The sequence below is a fragment of the Uloborus diversus genome, chromosome 10 (assembly GCF_026930045.1).
Source record: "Uloborus diversus isolate 005 chromosome 10, Udiv.v.3.1, whole genome shotgun sequence".
NCBI lineage: Eukaryota > Metazoa > Arthropoda > Arachnida > Araneae > Uloboridae > Uloborus > Uloborus diversus.
The window spans coordinates 39512647-39534541 of NC_072740.1; the positions used below are offsets into that span (position 1 = coordinate 39512647).

General features: G+C 30.8%; 1 protein-coding gene across 1 annotated transcript in view; it reads left to right on the forward strand.

Annotated features, from left to right (window-relative positions):
* LOC129231724 (ATP-dependent translocase ABCB1-like) overlaps positions 1–21895 on the forward strand; it is a 74601-nt gene that overhangs the window by 15999 nt on the left and 36707 nt on the right. The window contains exons 2-10 of the mRNA XM_054866086.1: positions 4595–4661; positions 10314–10491; positions 10614–10738; positions 11383–11516; positions 12900–13071; positions 15640–15764; positions 19092–19208; positions 19444–19498; positions 21693–21806. Coding sequence (XP_054722061.1) covers positions 4595–4661; positions 10314–10491; positions 10614–10738; positions 11383–11516; positions 12900–13071; positions 15640–15764; positions 19092–19208; positions 19444–19498; positions 21693–21806 — 1087 coding nt within the window. The remainder of the gene's footprint in view (positions 1–4594; positions 4662–10313; positions 10492–10613; positions 10739–11382; positions 11517–12899; positions 13072–15639; positions 15765–19091; positions 19209–19443; positions 19499–21692; positions 21807–21895) is intronic.

The following is a 21895-nucleotide window of genomic DNA, read 5'->3' on the forward strand; positions in this document are numbered from 1 at the left end:
TCTAAGAAGAAACTTTAAACTTAAAAAAAAAAAAAGCCAGTTGAAGTAAGAGCTAGCTATACATATATGCTCTTTCCTCTAGCAATATGGATTAATACAAAGGGGAAAAAAGTTAGTAACAATTTTGTTCTTTATTCATTGTTATGTTCTAATGCTGACAATTCAATATTGGATGTTTGTAATATATAGTGCTGTCATTTTTGTGCATAATTTGATATTTTAGTATTTGTTGACAGTTTAATTTTTGTTGTGCTTAAACTTGTGACTTGTGTTGGAGTTTTTGTATGTTCCATGCATTAGTCATCACCATTAGTGGGAAGGGGGGGACACCTCCAAGAGTAATATGCATTTTCTTGAGTTGGTGACATAAATGGGTTGTATATCCCGTTCCTGGAGTGGTTTTTGTAGCACCAAAAATGAAAAAAGAACCCCACTAAACAGGAGTTAATATCAGATTTTTTCCTGAATGATTCATTGCAAATTACATTTTTTTTTTTAAATCAAAAGCAGTGTTATGCTCTCTGTAGATATAATTGGCGATTCATTCAAGGTTTGGGAACAGAAAGTTGTAAGCCATTAAATTTGGAAAAATAGCCAAGAAAATCCAAAATCCTTTGCAGACAATGCTCTGCAGTGTTTTGTGGGAAATCACATCCAAATTTTCTTTTAATAAATGGTGGAGTGTTTTTTTCCTGTAAGTTTTATTGGTTCAGTTGCAAAAATGGCCAGCTAGCATTCAGGGATCATCCAAATATAAATTGTTGGGAGTGGGAAATTTTTCAGTTTGCTACATGGAACTCCAAGTTGCACCAAATGGTAAAATATGGCCAAATTTGCCAAATTATCAAACAAAACTTGCCAAGTAAGGACATTTTTAGGAGGTCACAGTGATTCCCTGCTATTATCAGGGTTGGTGTTTTGTCCACTATTTTGTAAAAAGCCTGGGATGCTGCAAGAAAATGGGCGAAATTTTTAAAAATAAATGAAAAATATGCTGATTTTCCACATGTGGGCAGTTCTTAAAAGGTGGGAGCAAACACAGACCTCAACTTTGAAGCTTTAACACCAAATAATTTTCATTTTAATTAACTCAAAAAATTTTGAGTTAAATTATAATATTGTATAGAGACAAGATTTGACATAAATGATAGAAAAAATGCTTTTCAAATACCCTTAAAAAAATGTTTTCTTTGCTTAGTGGCACAATTTTTTTTGGACATTCAAAACGTTGACTAAGCAAATGAACCATAAAAAAAAAATTTTTTTTTATTATTTCCCTATGTTTCAAAAAAAAAAAAAAAAAATTAAGGGTATGAATCCCTATTTGAATAACTTTTTGATAATATTTTCCACAAATTAAAAAAGTAAGGACATATTATTTATTTTGTAAACGATTTTAGAAAAAAAGGAAGTTTGATGTATGTCCAAAAGTTACGATCTGTACAATGCTACTATTTGAGAACTAAATATATGATTAATATGTTTAAAGGTATTTTTTGATGATCAAAATCAATTTTTGATTATTTTGAAGTGTTTTCATATGTTTTTATGCAATATCTTTAAAGCAAAATCATTTTTCTTAAACATATATGTGAGATGTCCAAATTGTGCGTTACGATCTGGGCGCCGATCATTCTGTCCATTTATTCATTTTTATAAATGATCCTCTGTCTTGTAACCTTAATAAAAAAGGCTATTATAATGTCAATTTCTTTAATCCATTGGTATTTTGCACAATTAATACGTTATGCATTGAACATTACATAAATAACAGTAGAAACACAAGCTTTGATTGTAACGAATGCATTCAAGTAAACAAAACGGCAGCAGCTCATAACTCTGCTACATTTAGAACATAATTATCTGTTATTTTGCATAAAATGTTTTCAAATTATGACAAAAAATCGATATCTAAACAGCAATTATTTTATAAATAATTTTTCAATGTTCTAATATTTAGATATTTCTCTCTTTGCACAAAAATCCCCAAGCAAACCCCAATTGGCGACAACTCACAGCATACGATAAGCAAAGGGTTACCAGCGGGGAATTCCGGTTTTCACCAACAGCGTCAGTTTTGGCAACTTTATCACCTGCGCTGGCAAAATGGATGGGGTTTTTTTTTTCGGATTCTACGAAACCATAACAAAATTTTATTATTTAAAGACCAGTATATAAAGTCATTCAAGTACTTTAAATCCTCTATTTTTCATTGCAGAATTTAAGAATAAATAAAATTTTCATTGGAAAAGTTCAAAAACTGTGTAACTTACATTATGATGTCCAAAATCTGTTACCTTTTCTACAACTATGTCCAAAATCTGTTACCTACAGACCGATCATTAAATTTGCTATTTATTAATTTTTATAAATACCTGCTGTTTTGTTATGTTTGTAGGATATGCTGTTCTAGGTATACATACTATGCAATTAAAACAAAATTGATGTCAAATTTCAAAAATTTAAAAATTGCTCAGAATTGACTTTTTTGTTCCCACCTTTTGAGAACTAACCATGTTAATTAGGTTAAATTGTTACTGTGATGCAATAAAATCATTACATAATTAAATTGTAATCTTGGTATTTATTAATTATAAAATATGTTTTTAACTAATCATATAATAAAACAAAATAATTCCATATTAATCATAATCTAATAAATACAAAAAAAATGTTAATTACACTTTTGTGCAACTTATTTTTTACTGTAAAAGTAATCAAATTCAACAAAATGAAACATTTAAACATAGTTGCATTACAATATTATTGCATAATACAAGAAAACGGAAGGATTAATTTCGCATGGTATTTATAAATATTTGTAAATAAAGTATAAACCCCGATTTAACGATTGTCAAGGGACTGGAAAAAGTTGTTGTTGAATCAAGGATATCATTAAAATGTGGAGCATAGACATTCAATGCAGTCAACTCCGGATCAGTGAAATATATCATTAATTGAGGAAATTGTTAAATCGGATATTGTTAAATTGAAGTTATACTGTATATAAATAACGCTAATGAATTTATTGTTTTCAAATTATTAACAATTTTTTCAGGGTGAAGTTGTATTTTTAATACAGAGACAATTTTAATTAAAGAAAATGTATTCAGTAATTTACCGCCCTATAACCAAAGCTAAGGCAGAAATACATGAAATACACCGCCAGCTCAGTCGATTCTAGCCGAGGACTGCAGTTTTGTGCTTATTAGCACCCATCAGTCCAGCATAGGAAGTGACTGAACTGGTCATTTCATGTAAAGAAAATGCGTTATTTTGAGTATTAAATTCATGACAAATGACACATTTTCATAAAAATTTTAAGTAGTTATTTAATTTGAGTCTTTTCTGCTATATATTCAACAGGGTGGCGACAGATCAGGGAGATCAGGGAAAAGTCAGGGAACTTTATTAATCAGGGAAATATCAGGGAATTTTGAAAAAAATACAAAAAATCAGGGAAAATTGATTTTATGAAGAAAAAAATTTTTTTTTTGCTTTACAAAATTAAGTACTTTAATTCCCTACGAATTTTCCGCCAATTATCTGTTCAAAAAAAAAAAAAGTAAAATTAATGAGGTGCGATTGTAAACTGCCGCATTTGTGCATCTTTTTTCCTCAACGTCAAAGTATTGAATCTTACTTATTAACCACAGGATGAACTTCCTAAGATTGCTTCTGTGTCTGTTAGGTTGTTTATTATACCTAGCTTGTAATTTCCTTTTACGCTTTCAATGCTACGTAAAATAAACAACCATACAGGCAAAGAGGAAGCCTTCATTAATGCCTTAGCTCCTTGACTTTATTCCATTGTCCAGTGTCTTTCGTCCATAAACTCATAACGTTTTGCATTGAGAAAGGCGTTCCCTGAAACGCCAAAACACGTGTCTGCTGAAATCGGCAATTTGTGCTTTTTTGACGTTTTTTTTTCTTACTTTAAATATCTTTATTTTTTATTGTTAAAATGCTGTATTCATTCATTAAAACCTATGTTCTTGATTAGAGAAAAGCTTCCTATTAATGGATGTCAAAAGGTTTCATCTGTTTTGCATAAATATGTCTATTAATTATATAAGAATAACTACATTACTTCTATTCTTTCACTATTACTTGTTATTATTGCAACAACTATTATACTGTTTGGAAACTTAGTTCAAAATAATTTCAATTACTTTTTAGTTCTATCATAAATACACATGTTTTTAAGAGTAATTTTAATAGTTTCTTAAAATTCTTATGCTAAATGGTTTCTGGAAGTAAAGTTTTTTTTTTTTTTAATTTTCTCTAATCTTTCCATGTAGAAAAATTTAATATACTGTTTCGTAGGGTTTTTTTTTTTCAAAAAAATTGACTTGATATGTTTACAATACTGCATTTTATACAAACATACAATGGATTTCAAGTAGAGCAAAGAAAGAAAACCATTATTATTGGTAATGTAAATCAGGGAAATTTGGTGAACTTAATCAGGGAAAAGTCAGGGAACTTTTTTTCACAGTTCCTGTCGCCACCCTGTTCAACATTTTGACTCGAACTTATACATAAATGTATATAACATACCATACCATTACATTTCATTTATTTATTTTTGTAGAAAACGGGTTGAAGCCAAACCTAAGTCAGAGGCTGAAAGTAGACCAACAGTATCGATTTGGAAACTAGTAAGACTTTCTGAAATTTTAATCCAGTATTAATTGTTTTCAAATTGAAATATTGATGTTATAAAATCCAAATTATATTTTCTCTTTTGTACATACATACAGATGGACAAAATATAGAAGCTTTTGTCAAATGCTTACCTTTGTTTACTTGTTTTCGGAAACAAGCTTTATATATATATATATATATATATATATATATATACAGTAGAAGACCGTTATAACGCACACCTTGGGACCAGAGCTTTTGCATTATACAGGTTTTTGCGTTATATAGATCATTTCAGAATTTTAAAACTAATATTCAGAATATATCTATACATTAGCACTTCAGAATGAGTTTTATCTTTAATGAGTATTAAAGCACTAATATTACAATTAGTTATTCACAAATAAATATGTTTCACAATCAAAATCCTGCACTTCTGCTAGCTTCATGGTTTACATAACAGCTGCATTTTCAAGAGCCATCTGGTATTTTCTGTTTACTATGAGTACTAATTTTCAATTTAAAAGCTTTGATATAAGATAGAAAGATGAAAAACTTTCAAAATTCAATTTGCCTAACAATTTTTATTTTTGCAAAGCAAAACAGAGGGCTTTTTTAAACTTCAAAACCTATTGTTTACTTCTTAAAAGTAGTGCGGTTTATAGAGAATTGCGTTATACAGGTTGGCGTTATAACGGTCTTCTACTGTATATCTTCCCTTTCTTACCAACAAAATGAAGCAGCTGAACATAGTTGCATTACAATGTTAAATTGTTCATTAAAAAAGAAAGAAAGGATCAATTTCTCATGGTATAAATATTTGAATATAAATAAATAAAATTTATAAGTTTATTTATTGTGTGAAACAAATAATCTCACATTAGTTTTTATGAATCATAATGCAATCTAATGTAATATTAATAAATGTCTGTATCATTGTAATTTTTAGTTAAAATATTTGTTAGAATTTAAAAAATATTGACTTTGAAAATAAAAGCTTTGACTTATTGGCATTCAAATTTCAATCCAAACTGTTGAGTCCATAACAAGGACCAAACTATAGTCTCTGGTTGTCATAACCGGGTGATTGGTATTTTGCGTGTAGTTTTGCCTTAGCCCTGGCTTTAGTATGGTTAGCTTACTGCTTTGTTAATCTTGATTGACTGATTAATCGCGGTAATTTATAATATGCTGAGACGAAAACGTACTATGTTGAATTCAGAGCCTATTAGTTGCTTAATATTTTTGTATTGTGTTAATGTCGAGTCTCTAAATATTCAGTTTAAAAAAGAGTTTTTTAACACTTCAGCGTCATTTAGATCAGGGGTCTCCAACCTTTTTTGCTCAAGAGCCACATTGTAAATTGTTGGAGGCAAGGCGAGCAACAATCAAACAATATTTCAATTCAGATGATTTAATGAACACTCGCTCCCCACCCCCATCACCCGCGTTTAAAAAAAAAAATTATTTTAATAAGCACTCAGTGGCATGAGTGTAGCCATGATTCACGTTAGGGACAGGCAAGCCAAGGTGCAACTAGATGGTGGTTTTTTCTATCCCCTTTGCCCAATGCCAGTTTTTGAGGTCAGGCAATAACTTTATACTGCTGCCCTTACCCATCTCGCTTCAATTTCCTATACTGAATTTTATTTTATAAAAAATAAATGAGTGAATTTATAAAATGTATTTGCTTTGAAGAAAGAATTGACACCAAAAGTTATAAGTCCTAAAACGTTTTATTCTGCCTTTGAATAAGACAAAGGACGGAGATTAGGGGATCTGATAAAGATCAAACCATTAGTTATTTTTTGACTTACATCTTGTTTTGTTTAAAAAGTAACATGGAGTTAATTGTTGATAATAAGTACAAATAGCAAGAAAACCGGATTGATCGTTGTTGCCATTCCCACTCAATAAAAATCCCTTTGTAGACTCCCACTGATCATCCTTAATGGACATACGTTAAAAAGATCGAGAAATTTTCCATCTCAGATTTTTCTATTTTTCATATTTCTTTGAAGATTGTAGCCAATATAAATGGAATGGGGAATGATAATTTCAACTGCCATCTTATTATCGATCTACAGAAGGAGCTAAGAATTTAGTCATAAAGAAACAGGATTAAAAGATTGAGAATAACTTTATTTATTTGGGTTTACTAAGCTCTCAAAAACCTTTTGGAACTTTGAGTTTATCTTTTGCTCCTAGATTGCAAAAAACGAAATATATTTTATAACCCATTTTGTGTTGAAGCTGCACCAAAAGTTTTTTGTCAGCAAAATTGCCATTTTTCTTTTGGAGGCATTGATGCATTTTTTTTATAAAGATTGGGAGAATTTCAGTGTCATACCATTTGGTAATTGTTTGATTTAAAAAAAGGAATCATGGCTACATAGGAAAAATTAAGAGATTTTAATGTTAATTTTTTAAAAAAATAGTCTGTCTCTAAAATAGTAAGGTGCATTTATTATAAAAGACTGGAAGATTTGATGTTTTTACTATTAAAAATGATTTTTACTACATTAGCTGCATGATAAGCAAATATTTCGTTCAAATGAATATTTATTTAATATGTTCAAGGAATAAAAAAAAACTTCCCAATTCAATTTGAAAAATTCTACTTTCAATTTTGGTCCGACTGGCAGATCCCACTTTACTTTTTTCTCTAGTATGAACCTTGGTTTTTAGTATTTAAATCTAATATAGGTCTTAATGAGATTAAATAAACGCAGTTTTAAGGTTCTATTAATAGTAATTTTCATTAATTAATTAATTTTATTTTTCTTGTTTTTAAAATGTTATTATTCCAATTTCAATAGACACCTAATGCTATGATGTTTTATATTCAGTTTAGTAAGTCAGTTGCCATAATTTATTGTAATGACAAATTACTATAAATTCTGACAACAAGTTCAAATAAGCTCTGGCAACAATAAATTCTGGTTTTGTTGCAAATTTCCAAAATAAGAGTGAGCAGTAATTTTTTGAAAAATTTAAAGTCATCTAAACAATCAAAGAATGAATAATTTCCTTTTCTCACTTTTTTTTTCCAGTAGTTGATTTTCGCTAAGAAAAAAGCAAAACTGTTAAAATATATCAAAAATAGAATTGACACAGAGTAATGTAAATGAAAAAAAATATTTTAGCATTAAAATGAATAGGAACATGTAACTGAAACATAGATTATTTGGGAGAGATATACAGTAAAATCTTAATTTGCATGAGGAAAAAATTCCATGACCCCACACAAAGTTAAAATTTCATGTTATGAAGTAGGTTACATATTCAACTTTTTGAAACTGCATCCGCAACTACTTAGACCCTTATTATTCCTCAAACTCTTTTAAACCATTTCCTAACTATTTATTAACATTCTCCTCATAAAGTAACTCAGGGTTTGAAATAGAGTTCAATTTTGGGGGGGGGGATGTCCCCTTTTACTTCAGATTCCAGGGGGGATTTTTTGTATTTGAGGGAGAATTTTTATAAGTACTGAAAATTTGTTTAGAATTTTTTAATAATTCATTTTTATTTTATTTTTCTATTCATTTTTAAATTATAACTTTTTAGTGTAATATCAACCCCATTTTCAAATAATTATTCGGTAATTTTGCCATTTTATTTTATTATTTCATTTTTAATAAAATATTTTACATCTAAGTAACACATACACATGCACTCAATTATTTTTTTAAGTAGGCCATTTTCTGGATCTAATTATCCAAATGGGGTTCAGTCCCCATTGATTGGAATAATATTTCTACTGCACAAGGACTTTTTCTCTGACGATCAAAAAGTTAAAGTAAAAAATTGCCTATACCTATTGAAAATGAACTCGTTTCCAGCAGCTTTCGGATCGCATTTCAACCGGCGGATCGGAATCAGTTGATGCCGGTGAATCGGAAGTCGTCGATGTAACTTGAATTGCTACGAATCGACAGAAGCTTTATTAAAAATTTATCCTTCTTTCCAAAATGAAAAAAGAGCTATGGAGTTTGAAATTTTTAAAATACAACCTTTAAACTCGCAAAGACAAAATGGCGAAAAGGATTTGACGCATTTCAAAATGAGCCGAGCACTTAAAAAACGGTTTTAACCTATGACGTCTCTTATTTCTTTGTATGAAAGAATGGATGACATGGCATTTCCAGTAGGACTGCTCTCTCAGTTTGATGAGACAGGGAAATCCGGATTGCGCCGTTTTCACTGGTGTGTGGGGGCGGAAATCGTTCGCTCTTGGCGGCCAATACTACCGCATGGATGAAAAAAGTTTTTCTCTTCTCCACTCCCGCTTTCTAGGGTTCGTTATCAAGTTTAAGAATTTATGGGGAGGAAATCCTGCACCGGCCTTTGGATTGCGCCGGATTTGCCAATTTTGTGCGCGTTTCGCTCATTCCCATGCTCTATTTCAAACCCTGTAACTAATAAGTACTGTATGTAAAAAAAAAGTTGTATAATATTGTTGATGCACAAAATTAATGATCAGTATGAAAGCCAGAGATAAAATACAGTATTTTACATATAGTATGCAGTATTAATAAGAAAATGCATTAGTTTTATAATAAAACTAAATTGTACAGTAATAATAACTATGACTGAAAGATTAAAATGATGATTGGTGCTGTGCAGTTGATGATATCATGATTAGTGTTTTAACCAGTGAGAAGAGATAAAATAGAGGGAGTGAAGACATTCATTCATGAAGCAAAGCATTGGAAGAAATCAGGTTTCTTTTGTTAGTTTCATGCAAAACATGTCAACCATTTGTTGTTCTTGAGTTATGTGACTTTGGGTTGTTGCCTCAGCTTTTACTAAGCAAATGATTGCACTTGCTCCCTCCATTTACTAATTACTGCTCTAAGGTTTGATAATTCATACATAGCAGGCAGCTCTTCAAGAAGAAGAAGAAGAAGGAAGTGGCTACTGGCCAGTTGAACTGCTTTTTTGTTGAGATTTTCTTAGTGCATCAATCTTGTTTATCATAAAGGATGTTATTTTTGGTTATCGTAGTTCTTTGGGGATGAAAGTAGCCAATCTTGAGTTGCCAATCACAAAGCTGATGTTTTCCTCCATGCTTGTTTTATAACAAATCTCATGTTGCGGAATTGGAATTTATACTAACTCGGAGATACGTACGTTACTTGTGAAAAATTTGCATAGTATTAATTTCATGTAAGATAGATCCCGTTGTAGTGTGAGTGCACTGTACTTCCTCTTACTTTATTATTCTGTTTTCAAATGGACTTTAAGAAAGACATCAAAATCATGTCAAACACATTCTTCTAAAACTAAATGATTGTCTTTTTAAATTTATTAAATTCAGAGTGACAATTTCATTTCTTATGCAGCCCTTGTTTACTGAATCATTCATTGGTTGGGATGCTAAACGTTTACTTGAAATGTTAACTTATTATTCAAAATGGTTGTTTTCAAAGTTTATTCTACTGATACAAATATTGATTAGTTTAGAATGATTAATCTTGGTAGCTTCTTAGATTGAAAAAAAGTTATCTTCTCAAGAGCTGCCTTATACGTTTATACAAATTCATAGTAAAAAAATTGATTATATTGTATTATTTTCTCTCAACTGTAGGAATGCATTTAAATTTTTTGCTATTTAATGTGTATTGCAAAACATAAATAATTTTCATGAATATTTTATGTAGTTCAAATACAGTAAAAAGGTGGATGTCTTCTTGATGTGTTTTGGCTCTTTATTTGCTCTCATTAATGGGGCTGGATGGCCATTACTTGCTCTTGTGTTTGGAGAAATGACAAATAGCTTTCTTCTGCAAACACCGGTTCCTCAACAAAATGAAAGCATTTTTAACTATACATATGAAAGTGGGTGAATTTTGAAATTTTATTTAATTTGCTGTTCATGATTAATTATTGCTGTAAGATATTAATATACCTGACATAATTTAGAACTTTCTCTTTCATACCAAATTATTTTATTTTTATAGCTCCACTTCTCCAACAGAGTGCTTTTGACAATCTTCCACTTGACCTCTTTGAAGAATACATGACAACTTATGCATTATATTATGTATATATTGGAATAGCAGTATTTGTTGCTTCTGTGATGCAAGTAAGTCTTTTGTGCATGCTCATAGTGTGCTTATAAATCTGAATAAATTTGGATAATGTAATAATAATTGCTGTAAAAAATACTGATTGATAACGAAATAATACGAACTCCCATGGAAAAGGTATGGTCCATTTCAAAGAAGCAGAATGGGCAATTTAAATTCAAGTATGCCTCTTGGTGACTATGAAGGATATTGTATCAGTCATTCAACATTAGTCAGAGGTGTTGCATGAGTTAACCATACCTTCTAAAAAACTCAATAATGGTGAGATCTGAGATTGTTCAATGATTGAAAACACTAATTATTTAGGGCATCCAAATAGTATTGAGTCAGCATTTACAACAACCTACACAAAATGAGGCAATGTGTTATCTAAGAAGTTAGAGCAGTGAACGGAAAACAATGATTTCGGAGAAGGAAAAAAGAGAATGTTGACCCACATAATGGTCCAAAAACACAAGATTACTTTGCCCGAGATAAAGTCAGACATAAAAATTCATTTCCAGAATCCCACTTCAGCAAGAATTGTCCAAAGGAAACTTTTTGCTTTGAAAATTCATGGAAGAGTTGAATTTCATAAACCAGTAGTGGCAGCCTGTCTGTATATTGCATTGTATTACAATAAATTTTAATTTTTATGCAGATACTATGCTGGTCCTTAGCTTGTGAGAGACAAGTTTATATATTGAGACAGGAATTTTTCTATCAAGTTCTTAGACAAGAGATAGCATGGTTTGATAAGCAGCAAAGTGGAGAGCTAACAACCAAGCTAAATGAGTAGGTAACTTTTTTGCTTACATAATTTACCAAATTATTAACATATTTAAAAAATATTTCTTCATTCATTATTAAATAACTTAACATTTATTTTTTAATTTACATCTTAAAAACAACTTACGTTTATTAAAATCTTCCATTTAAAACTTATGCAGAAAAATGTAAATTTAGGAAGGGTTGCACTTTAAGAAAATTTTTAAATTGTTTTATTGAAAACAATTTTGAATTAAAGTAAATTTTACTGTAAATTTCCTTGGAAATTTGTTAACTTATTTTTTGACAAAAGGAGCATGTATGTATTTTTTTTTTTTTTTTTCAAGAAGATGGTCATTAGTAAGAAAATAAAGTCCTATTAGTATCTTGTTTGTTACTTGGGAAGTATAGATTTATCTTGTAAGTGCAATAATATGTAGATTTTTTTAGTGTCCTGCATAGGGTTAATTCCATCTGGAAATAAGCCATAAAACATAAAACTGAAAGTTATATGACTTAATAAGAATGCTACTTATTGAGACCTTGCACCAAGTGACTTCCATCTCTTTAGGCCTTAAAAGAAACACTTGGGAGGTCAGCAGTTCAGAGCCAATGAGCAGGCCACCTTGGTTTTGGTTAACATTCTTCATGATTACTTTCATGCTGACCTCCTGATGTTTCTTTAACGGTCCAAAGAGTTGGAAGTCACTTGGTGCAATGCATGCAATTTTTTTTTTTTTTTTTGTTTTGAGATTTGTTTTTCTGTCTTTATGTGGTTTCAATTAATCATGCAGTAAACTCTCGATTATCCTCAGGCGGCTTGTCCACAACCTTTCACAATTTCAAAAAAAGAATTTTTTCGGCAATGATTAATTGTGTGTGGATGTAGATAAATGCACTCATTTTAACTTAATAAGGGCACATACTATTTTTAGGCGCTCCTAATGCTGTCTTCCCTCCCCCCCCCTTTCCAATTGTATTAATCCTTTTAAAATCATCAAAGCCTGACTAGTTCAAATCTGATTTTCAAACCAACACTATTTACTGCTTTACATCTTCACTACTTACGTGAGCAAATAAGTGACCGGACGAGTCTTGAAAAAATTCCTCTCCCCTCCCCTTTACGTATTTGGTGTAACCTAGTTGATCTGTTGCAGTTAATCTGTGTGCATGGTTTGTTGCATATGCATAATCCTTTTACAATAATGAACAATCTTTTTCTAGCTTTTACATAAACTCATAGTTTTGCTACAGTTTAAATGTATGCATGTGTTATTGATCTTTTTGAGCTCTATTTGCATATACTACCATCCTTTCTACCTAATTTGCGGATTATCTGTGGTTACCATGCCACCTAATTCCGTGGATAATCATTAATTTACTATATGATAAAAAATATTTTATTTGCAGTGATCTTGAGAGAGTTAGAGAAGGGATTGGTGATAAATTCAGTATGCTCATACAGTTTGGCTCTACATTTGTAGCTGGTTTTGTTGTTGGTTTTGTAAAAGGATGGCAATTAACCTTAGTGATAATGGCTCTATCACCATTGATGGCTTTGTCTTCAGCATTTTTGGGAAAGGTATGAATCTTCTGCTTTCATTAATTCTTCATTGTAGGTTGTAGTGATTTTTTAACTCAAAGCTACATGTATGTGTAATACAAGGTGTATCAGTACAGCATTTACAAGCTTTCAGGACAGATAGAGTATACCTAGACAATGGGAAATCACATAGCAATGCTTGGTCGGAAAAGCTTTCCTGGCGTGGCAGTGACAACACAAAACACCAGAAAGGAAGGACATGTACAAGGTAAAACAACATTTTTATTGATCTTTGTACAGCAAGATATTAAGAAAAAAAGAAGCATAAGAGACAATGATCCTTAACCAAGTGGTAGGTGTTTAAAATTACGACCTCATGCTGTGATACAGGCCTCACATCTCCAACTTATCGAAGATCTAACTTAAGTGAGAATACTGGGTTAGTCTCTAGCAGCTGCTACAATGTATGCAACAAGGTCCTCAGTAGGACTGGACGATTTCAGAATTTTAATACTGCGATATATCACTCTCCAAATATGGATATTTTCGATATATCGATACATTCTTGGGGGGGAGGGGGTGCAAAGGATCAAAAAACATTTCCAAATATAATATTTCTCTAATTCAAAACTTTCCTGGAGGGGGGGGGGAGGGCGTGTTCAATGGTACAGCTCAATGCATGACAAAAATGCTTCGCAACGAAAAAGTTTTAAATATTCAATTCAATATTTTGTTTAAATCTTTCAATTTGAGCAGTCTCAATAATTTGAATGTACTTTGAACTATATTTCGTATTGATGTCTTAAATAATTTGTTTTTGGTCACTTAATAGCTTTTGCTTTAAGAATTTTTACTTTTTAGTTGAGTAAGATTAAGTAAAATACTAATAATAAATCTTTAAAGAATGCAGCAATAAATGCACTGCAATTTGAGATGTAACTTAAATATTTTCGGGGGGGGGGGGGGAATTAAAATTAAAAAGTTTATTTATTTTGAAAAAATCTGAATATTATCAGAATTAGGGCAGTAAACTTTTTTGGAGTTTTTAAATAAATTTTAAGACATTTTTTTATTTCTATGAAATTTTTCATAATTTTTAAAATCCACAAATTATGTATATTATTCATTTATGTTACATTAGTAAATTAAAAAAAAAATGCTTAAAAATTGTATCAGCTTTTTCAATTATGGTACTTGTTACTCTTCCGAAAATGCGTAGAACTTTAACAAAGAACCTATGCCTGTGAATGTAGAACTCAATTCCATCTTCGTTAATGCATACAACTTTCACAAACAACACTATGTCATGTATGCATTAACGTTAATGCGTACAACATTCACGAAAAACACTATGTCAGCGCATTAACGGTAATGTCAGGGTTGCCGGCGATAAGGCATTAAAATTGGATTACCGGTTCAAATTGTGCCTCGTGTTATGAACGGAATAAAAATTTTCTCTCTTATTATCAAAGATGAATGAAAATAGTTTATTTTCATTCAGCAATGAGTGGCTTAAGTGAGATATGACAGCTCGGATGGAAATGATTGAGCTTGCGGTGTATTTTATTCAATCTCATTAGGGTTTTTTTCGTTTTTCATTTCTTTTTTAATACAAACATTTCTGTTCAGTATATTTTGCAAGCCTTTTATTCAACGTAATGTCAATGGTTTACGTTTAATTAAAATTATGAACCATGTTGATACCTCCATTGGTTAATTTTTAATTGTTGCATTAAGATGCTTTTTTAACCAACACGCATTCACTTTTCACGGCCCACGAGAAGCCATATCAGCCTTGTCAGAAACTAGAGGCACGGTCCTTAGAAGGGTCCCGCTCTTGAAAACTTTTTAGGGGAATGGGATCTAGGGACCTATCTGACAATGGGTCCACCTTGAACTTCAGTGGCCCATTTAATTTTCCCTTGTACTATAATTAAAAATAAAATAACTGATTGAAGAATGCAGTTAATTTCTTGAAATTTCAAGCACTCATCCATCATACAGAGCTATAAAAAGTTATGTATTTTTGAGTCAGTATTTCAGTTTCTCCGTAATTATGTCCCGTATTTCCATTTCAACCGATATATCAGACAGATAGAAATCTAAATATCGCTACCGTGGTAATAGTTACATATCAATATCTGACGATATGTCGGTATATCGCCCAGCCCTAGTCCTCAGCATTGTTAACTGAAGTTTTGTTGGTACATGTAGCGACATCTGTTGCATGTTCCAACCACAGACTTCCCAGAATGTTTGCTATACTAACACAAATTAACATGTATTCTTAACCTGTACATGTCCTTCCTTTCTGATGCTTTGTATCTTCACTACTGCACAAGGAAAGCATTTCCAACCTTGCATTGCAGTGTGGTTTCCCATCATCTAGTTGTACTCTATCTCTCCTGAAGTTTTGTTAATGCTGTACCTTGTATAAACATAATTTTTTTTCCACAAAAAATATTTTTATGTGATTTTTCTTTTTTATTTGAAAGATTATAACTTTCAACTTTTGTACTAGCTATCTTAAAATTTGTCAAGTACAATCTATCTGAGACAACATTTCAATAGTTTAAATAATGATGCAATTTTCTAAAATAATTTTAGATGATTGCTACATCATCAGCTAGAGAGCAACAAAAATATGCAATTGCTGGAGGCATAGCTGAAGAAGTTCTTTCAAGTATGAGAACTGTCACAATATTTAATGGGCAAGAAAGAGAGGTAAAGAGGTACTCAAGCATGTTTATTTTGTTTTTTTGTTTCTTTTATTTTATTATGTTAATTAAAACAAAAATATAAAAGTTTTTAGTACTATTATTTCATTTTTAAATACATTTGGAAAAACTTTCAATGATTCAATCCTGTTTCTGTTATTAATTTTTGGATGAAATATTTTTATGTTCCTTTAATTTTGTATTTTTAAGTATTTTTTCTTTAATGTTTCAAGAATGTAAAATGAAAACGTAAAAAAAAAAAATCTAATCAGAAATTTTACTATGGTGAAAATATTTGACCTTTGTATACCATAGCTAAAAATATTAATAATAGTTATGGAGTGCAGTAATTCAATTCAACGTTATTATTTAGCCAACGTTATTATTCTTGCCATAACTAGAAGAACATGTGTTTGTGTTTATACCTTAATATATGAAGTTGAAACATATAATGTTGTATATGAGTGCATAAAATATTAATTTGTAAAACAACAAATTGAGTGTACCTGTTAATTTTTTGTTTATTAAGTACTATTATGTGTAAGATTGCTTAATTAAATCATGTTCATACTTGCTAGATTGAATTCATATGGAAAAAAAAAACACAATAAGGAATTGTTAATCATTTTTGATGCTAAAAATGTTGAAAATGATTGTATATAATATTTGAAATGATGATATGTTGGATGTTTGACTTTTTATTTGTAAATTATGAAGTAATATAAGTCTAATCTGTATTACAAAAAAAAAAAAAAAAAATAGGGGGGATCTAATGCAGTTCCTACAGGCAATCAGGTTCTACTGAATTATTTGACACAAATTGATGCAAGAAAACCAAGTTTTATCTTTCATTTTCTTGCTGTTATGACATATTCGTGTACTGCAACAGTTATGCAGCTATGGTGTGATTAAAAAAAAAGAACAATCCACAACTGTTTTTGTTCAACATGCTATCCAACTGGAACTTAATCTTCAAGATTAACCACTGATTCAACACCAAATATTTTTGTATATTTGGCAAAAAGCAAAAACAAGTCTTAAAGTACATTACATTTTTTTTTTTTTTTTGTGCATTATATACAGTGGCTCCCAAAAGTGTTCGTACACCTTGAAATTTTGTAGTAAAACCAAAATAACGCAAAACTGAATTCGAATATGAAGTCCAATTTTTTATCACACCATTCCTATACCATTCTGAATAAAACTCAGTAGTTTTTTTCAAAATATTGCCAGATTTTATTTTTAAAATTTGTCAAAAAACGAAGAGAAAGAGAAAAGATACGCCACAAAAGTCATCGTACACTGAAATATTTTCGAATAAATTCATAATTAAAATTATCATATGTGGTTTATTTATTATTTTTGCATTGTGTTGACTCTTAAAGGTCATTTGGCTTTAATTTTTTTGTGTATTTATTCCTTAATATTTTGCTTATTACTTTAAAATGGCTGGTATTCGAAAAAAACCACAAACACCATTCGAAAGTTGAATTTTTTCCCCACAGTAGCGGTAAATTGGTTTGAAATGTCTCTAAATTAGTTAATTTATTCCATTCTATAGTAAAGTGCTTGATAAAATGCTTTAAAGAAAGGAATCAGATCGAAAACAAGGTAAGAAAAGGTCAACTGGCAAAGTTAACAATGCGTGATCGGAGGTTTACAGTTAAAAAAATTATGAAAAATACACATTTGAGTGCTGAAAAAGTTTCTGCAGAATTGAATGAAACATTTTACGTTTAATTTTCACCTAAAATTGTTCGCCAAGTTCTCTGATTAGCTGGATGAAATGGGACCTCATCCCGCAGAAATTTTCTTGTTCGTGCGAAAACCAGTAAGCTTACGCTTTTCGTCGTAATATCAATGATAAATAAGCTCAAAACGTTTTGGAACAACGTCTTACTTATAGATGAAAATAAATTCAATATTTTGGGTTAAATTGTTGTATAATTGTAAATAGAAGAAAAAATGAGGAATTTAAACTTAGGAACATAGTTGGATCAGTAATCAGGACGGTGAAGGTGTTCTAGTGTAAGGGTGCATTACAGCATCAGGACTTGGAAATTTGGAATTTTTTGATGAAATAATGAATCATTCTGTTTATTTAAATATTTTAAAAAACAATTTTAAACTATTTGCCCAAAATTTGGTAATCGGAAACGACTTTGTTTTTTTATCAAGATAACGACAAGAAGCACGCGTTTGCGTTTGGTGCCTCAAAAATTGTCCTTAAGCTTAGAAATATCTCCTCAATCGCCAGATTTGAACTTAATGGAACATATTTGGAGATATCTGGTAGCTGGATTACGAAAATACACCATTGAAACGAAAAGCTAACTAGAAACAGTAAGACTCGAAGTACGTCTGAACACTTACTCAGAAATTACCCAAAAAAAGAAAGAAAAACACAATGAAATCTATTCCCATACGTTTAAAAGCTGTTGTTGATACTGTATGATATTCTACTAAATAATAACTTTGTAAAAAGTTAGATTATTTACTAATTTTTTGACATTTTTTCAAAGTGTACGAAGACTTTTGTGAGATAAAATTTCCGGCAATTTTTGGTTTTTGATTTTTTAAAAATTAGGTTTTCATGTTTTATTAAAAATTTTCATGTAGTTTTGTTAAGAATAGATCATAGATCTTATAATAAAATACCTATTCCGAAATATTAATTCTAACCAATGGATAATGGCCTATTTCATTGAAAGTCGTAGGTGTACGAACACTTTTGGGAGCCACTGTATGTGAGAAAGTAAATTTAAAAATGAGAAAGATATTGGATGGAATGTCTATCCCCTTATGCATATCGTGATAGACACAACATACTAGTTTAGCATGTTGGAAAAATTGAAAGTGGCACATTTATTTACTTTTCTGCTGATTGCGAGCACTCTTCCCGAAAAGTTTAGCCACATCTGGTTTAAAGTAAGATCAGTAAAAAATATATTTTGTGTGTCCTATGAGCTTCTGCATTTTCACTTCATGTTATCTCAGTTATTTCAATGATTCAGTTTTAGAATTTTTCCATAAGGAGCCCTGATTTTTCCTAAGATTAATTTATTCAGCAATAATTGTTGCTGCTGGCTCTGCTCAGGTTTTAAATGCAACATATCAATCAGAAGGAGTGCAAATAATCCAGGAAAGCACCTAAAACAGCCATAGCTGGTTATTTTCTCTCTCGCAGACCATACATGTGACAACTATTTCATATGGGCTGTGCATAGTACATGGCAGGGGTCTCCAATCTCTGCCCTTGGACCTGTATTTGTTATTGCCATTTATTTATTTATATGTATTTTGTAATTTGACTGTTTTCAACTTCTTTCAATCTCTTTATAGGTATAGGGAAGCTCTCATCCAAGGAATGCAAATTGCAATCCGAAAGTATTTCTTCATTGCTTTTGCTTTTGGATTTACATTTTTAGTTTTGTATGGATCATATGCAATTGCTTTCTGGTAAATTTTATTTCACTACTTTTTTGGTTAAACTAAAATAATTTATATTATTGAGTCATTTGATCTGTATTAAACCCTTAATGACCTTACTTTTTCTCCAGTGCACAACTATCAAAAATAGTGTGTAAACATGTTTAAATTACGTCCACCAAAAGTATTTCAGTGAAGTAATGTTATGGCTGCTTTTTGTCTTTAATAAGTATAAATAAGATTACTAATTAATATTTCCCCTCAGGTTTGGAGCAAATTTTGTTTTGGACAATAAAATGACACCAGGTGATGTTTTTTCAGTAAGTAAAATGTTGCATAAATTCCAAACTGCTTCTTACTGCATCTCAATTTTTCACCTTTTGAAATTTAAACGGTACCCAATGAAGATTATTTATCGTTTAGAATTTTTTTAGTAAGATAATTCTGATCTTCATTGTTGTTTCATAAAATACTTTTTTTTTAAAATATGTTTTCAATTTAATTTTACTTTGCAGATATTTCTATGAATTTGCAATGATAATTAAGTGCTTTGATGTGGATTTTAGCATTAAAAAAATACTTCATTTATTTAAAAAAATATTAGTTAAATCATCTTATTATAAATAACAACAGTTAGAAAGAAAGAACGAAACAAACATTTTCTTACTGCGCTTAAATTGTGTATTATAAACTGTTGAAAATATATTAAATTAAAAGTACTGTGGAAAATTAACAAGAATTTAAATCTACTAGTGCACAAAAAGTACTGTAGCTTTAGAAACGGTGTTTGTTTGAAAAATTAACCTATTTAAATCTGACTTTTGTCAAATAATGCCTAGAGCTTGGTTTTTTTCAATCTGCAGTAGCCATAATTAAGCATTATCTTATCAAGATATGATTATAGTTCAAGATCTGATTATTTCAGCAGCAGAAAAGTCTATTCCTGTGAAAAGGTGTGGGGCGCATCAAGTCTCTTGGTGGTCGATGGAGATTTCTTGCACGAGAAAACATCTAAACGCTGCTCTAAGAAAATTTCAAAGGGCAATAAAAAGATAAACCGCAGCTGCGTATAATCTGCGCCTCATAAACTTTGCCTTTCTTAGCAGATAATCCACGGATTATAGTCAGGAAAATACGGTAATCTTCAACCCTGGTCCCACCATTAGATTTCAATGGCCTGCCTAACGATTTAGTTTAAGTACTTTTTCACATATTTGCTTCCATTTCAAAAGCCTCTAGTGCGTCAGTTCCCAACCGGTGGTTTGCGAACCCCTGGGGGTTTGCAAGAGGTATGAAGGAGGTTCGCGAAAATAATATTGAAATGGCAGAATTTTAATATTTTTTGAGATATCTTAAGTTGAAGTGTTTTTTTTTTCATTTGTTTCTCTCACATTTGATACTCGCATGAAAATGTTATCATACTTGCTGACATATTTTACATTGAAAGAATTACGTCAGTCATAACAAGCAGCTGATATTCATTGATAGTGATAGGCTGCATTCATTGATATTATGGTATTTTCTGGGTATCGATCTGTGTTAGTTTAATAATAGTTAAGTACAGAGTAGACCCTCGTTTTACGTGGGTTTATTTTATGCTGTTTAAGATTTGGGACACCTTCATTTTATTTTATACGGATAAATTCCGGTTTTACGTGGATGCGACAGTGCAAACAGATAAAATTTTCTCCTCTTTCAAAATCTAAACTCCTTAAGGTTACGCATAATAAACTGCATTTTGGCATGCTAATAATTGAGCTTGGGCCAGTGGGGACATTTTATGCGATTGGTTCCAGCGCTCTTTCCAGAAGTAAAGTTATTAACTCACACTGTTCAGAACTCACGGGAAAAAGAGCTTTTTGGAGTGATAAAGGAGGACAAAACCAACGACATAGCTGACACACAACCAAAAACATTCACATTGAAAATTTTGAGCTGTTCCTAGACAATAGAAATGATCTTTGATTTGTTAGTGAAGGAAGAATTTATTATGGAAATGACGCAAGTGATCATGGATGCGTCAATGCTCTGCAAAGAACTACAGAGAAAAATTCTAATGCCTGCCAATCAATTGGTGACTATCATAGCCAGCTCCTTTTTATAAACAGAACACGAAATTAATTTATGTTTTGTTTATTCAGGTTGTGCATAGAAATCAATATAAGTACACATGAAACTTATTGCACAAGTAGTCATCACTAGAATGAAGTATTTTTTTGTATCAACGGAACCTAACCCCTATTTTAATGCTAAAATTAAGTCTTAATTAACATGGTTTTGATTTACGCGGCATTTCTGTGGAACGTAATCCCCGCGTAAAAGGAGGGTCTACTGTATCTAAAATAAAATTTATTACATAATGTATTGATGTTTCACAGAAGAATCAGTACTATTCATGATGTACCAAAGTTTCCACTCAGGTTTCTAAAGCCATTCTTTAAGCTTATCTATAAGCAGCTTTATCTGTTCTGTAAGCATTGGAATTGTCTTTTATTTCAACTTTCCTATTTCTAGGTATTTTTTGCCGTAATGATTGGATCTTTTTCTCTCGGTAATGCTATGCCTCATTTAACATCAGTGGCAACTGCAAAAGGATCTGCGGGTAGAATATTCCAAATCATGGGACAGGTAATGCATCATGTTAATTTTGTTAAGTTTTTGAAAACCATGAGTATATGTATTTTTTTGCATTTAAACAAAAGTCAGTAATAAAAATT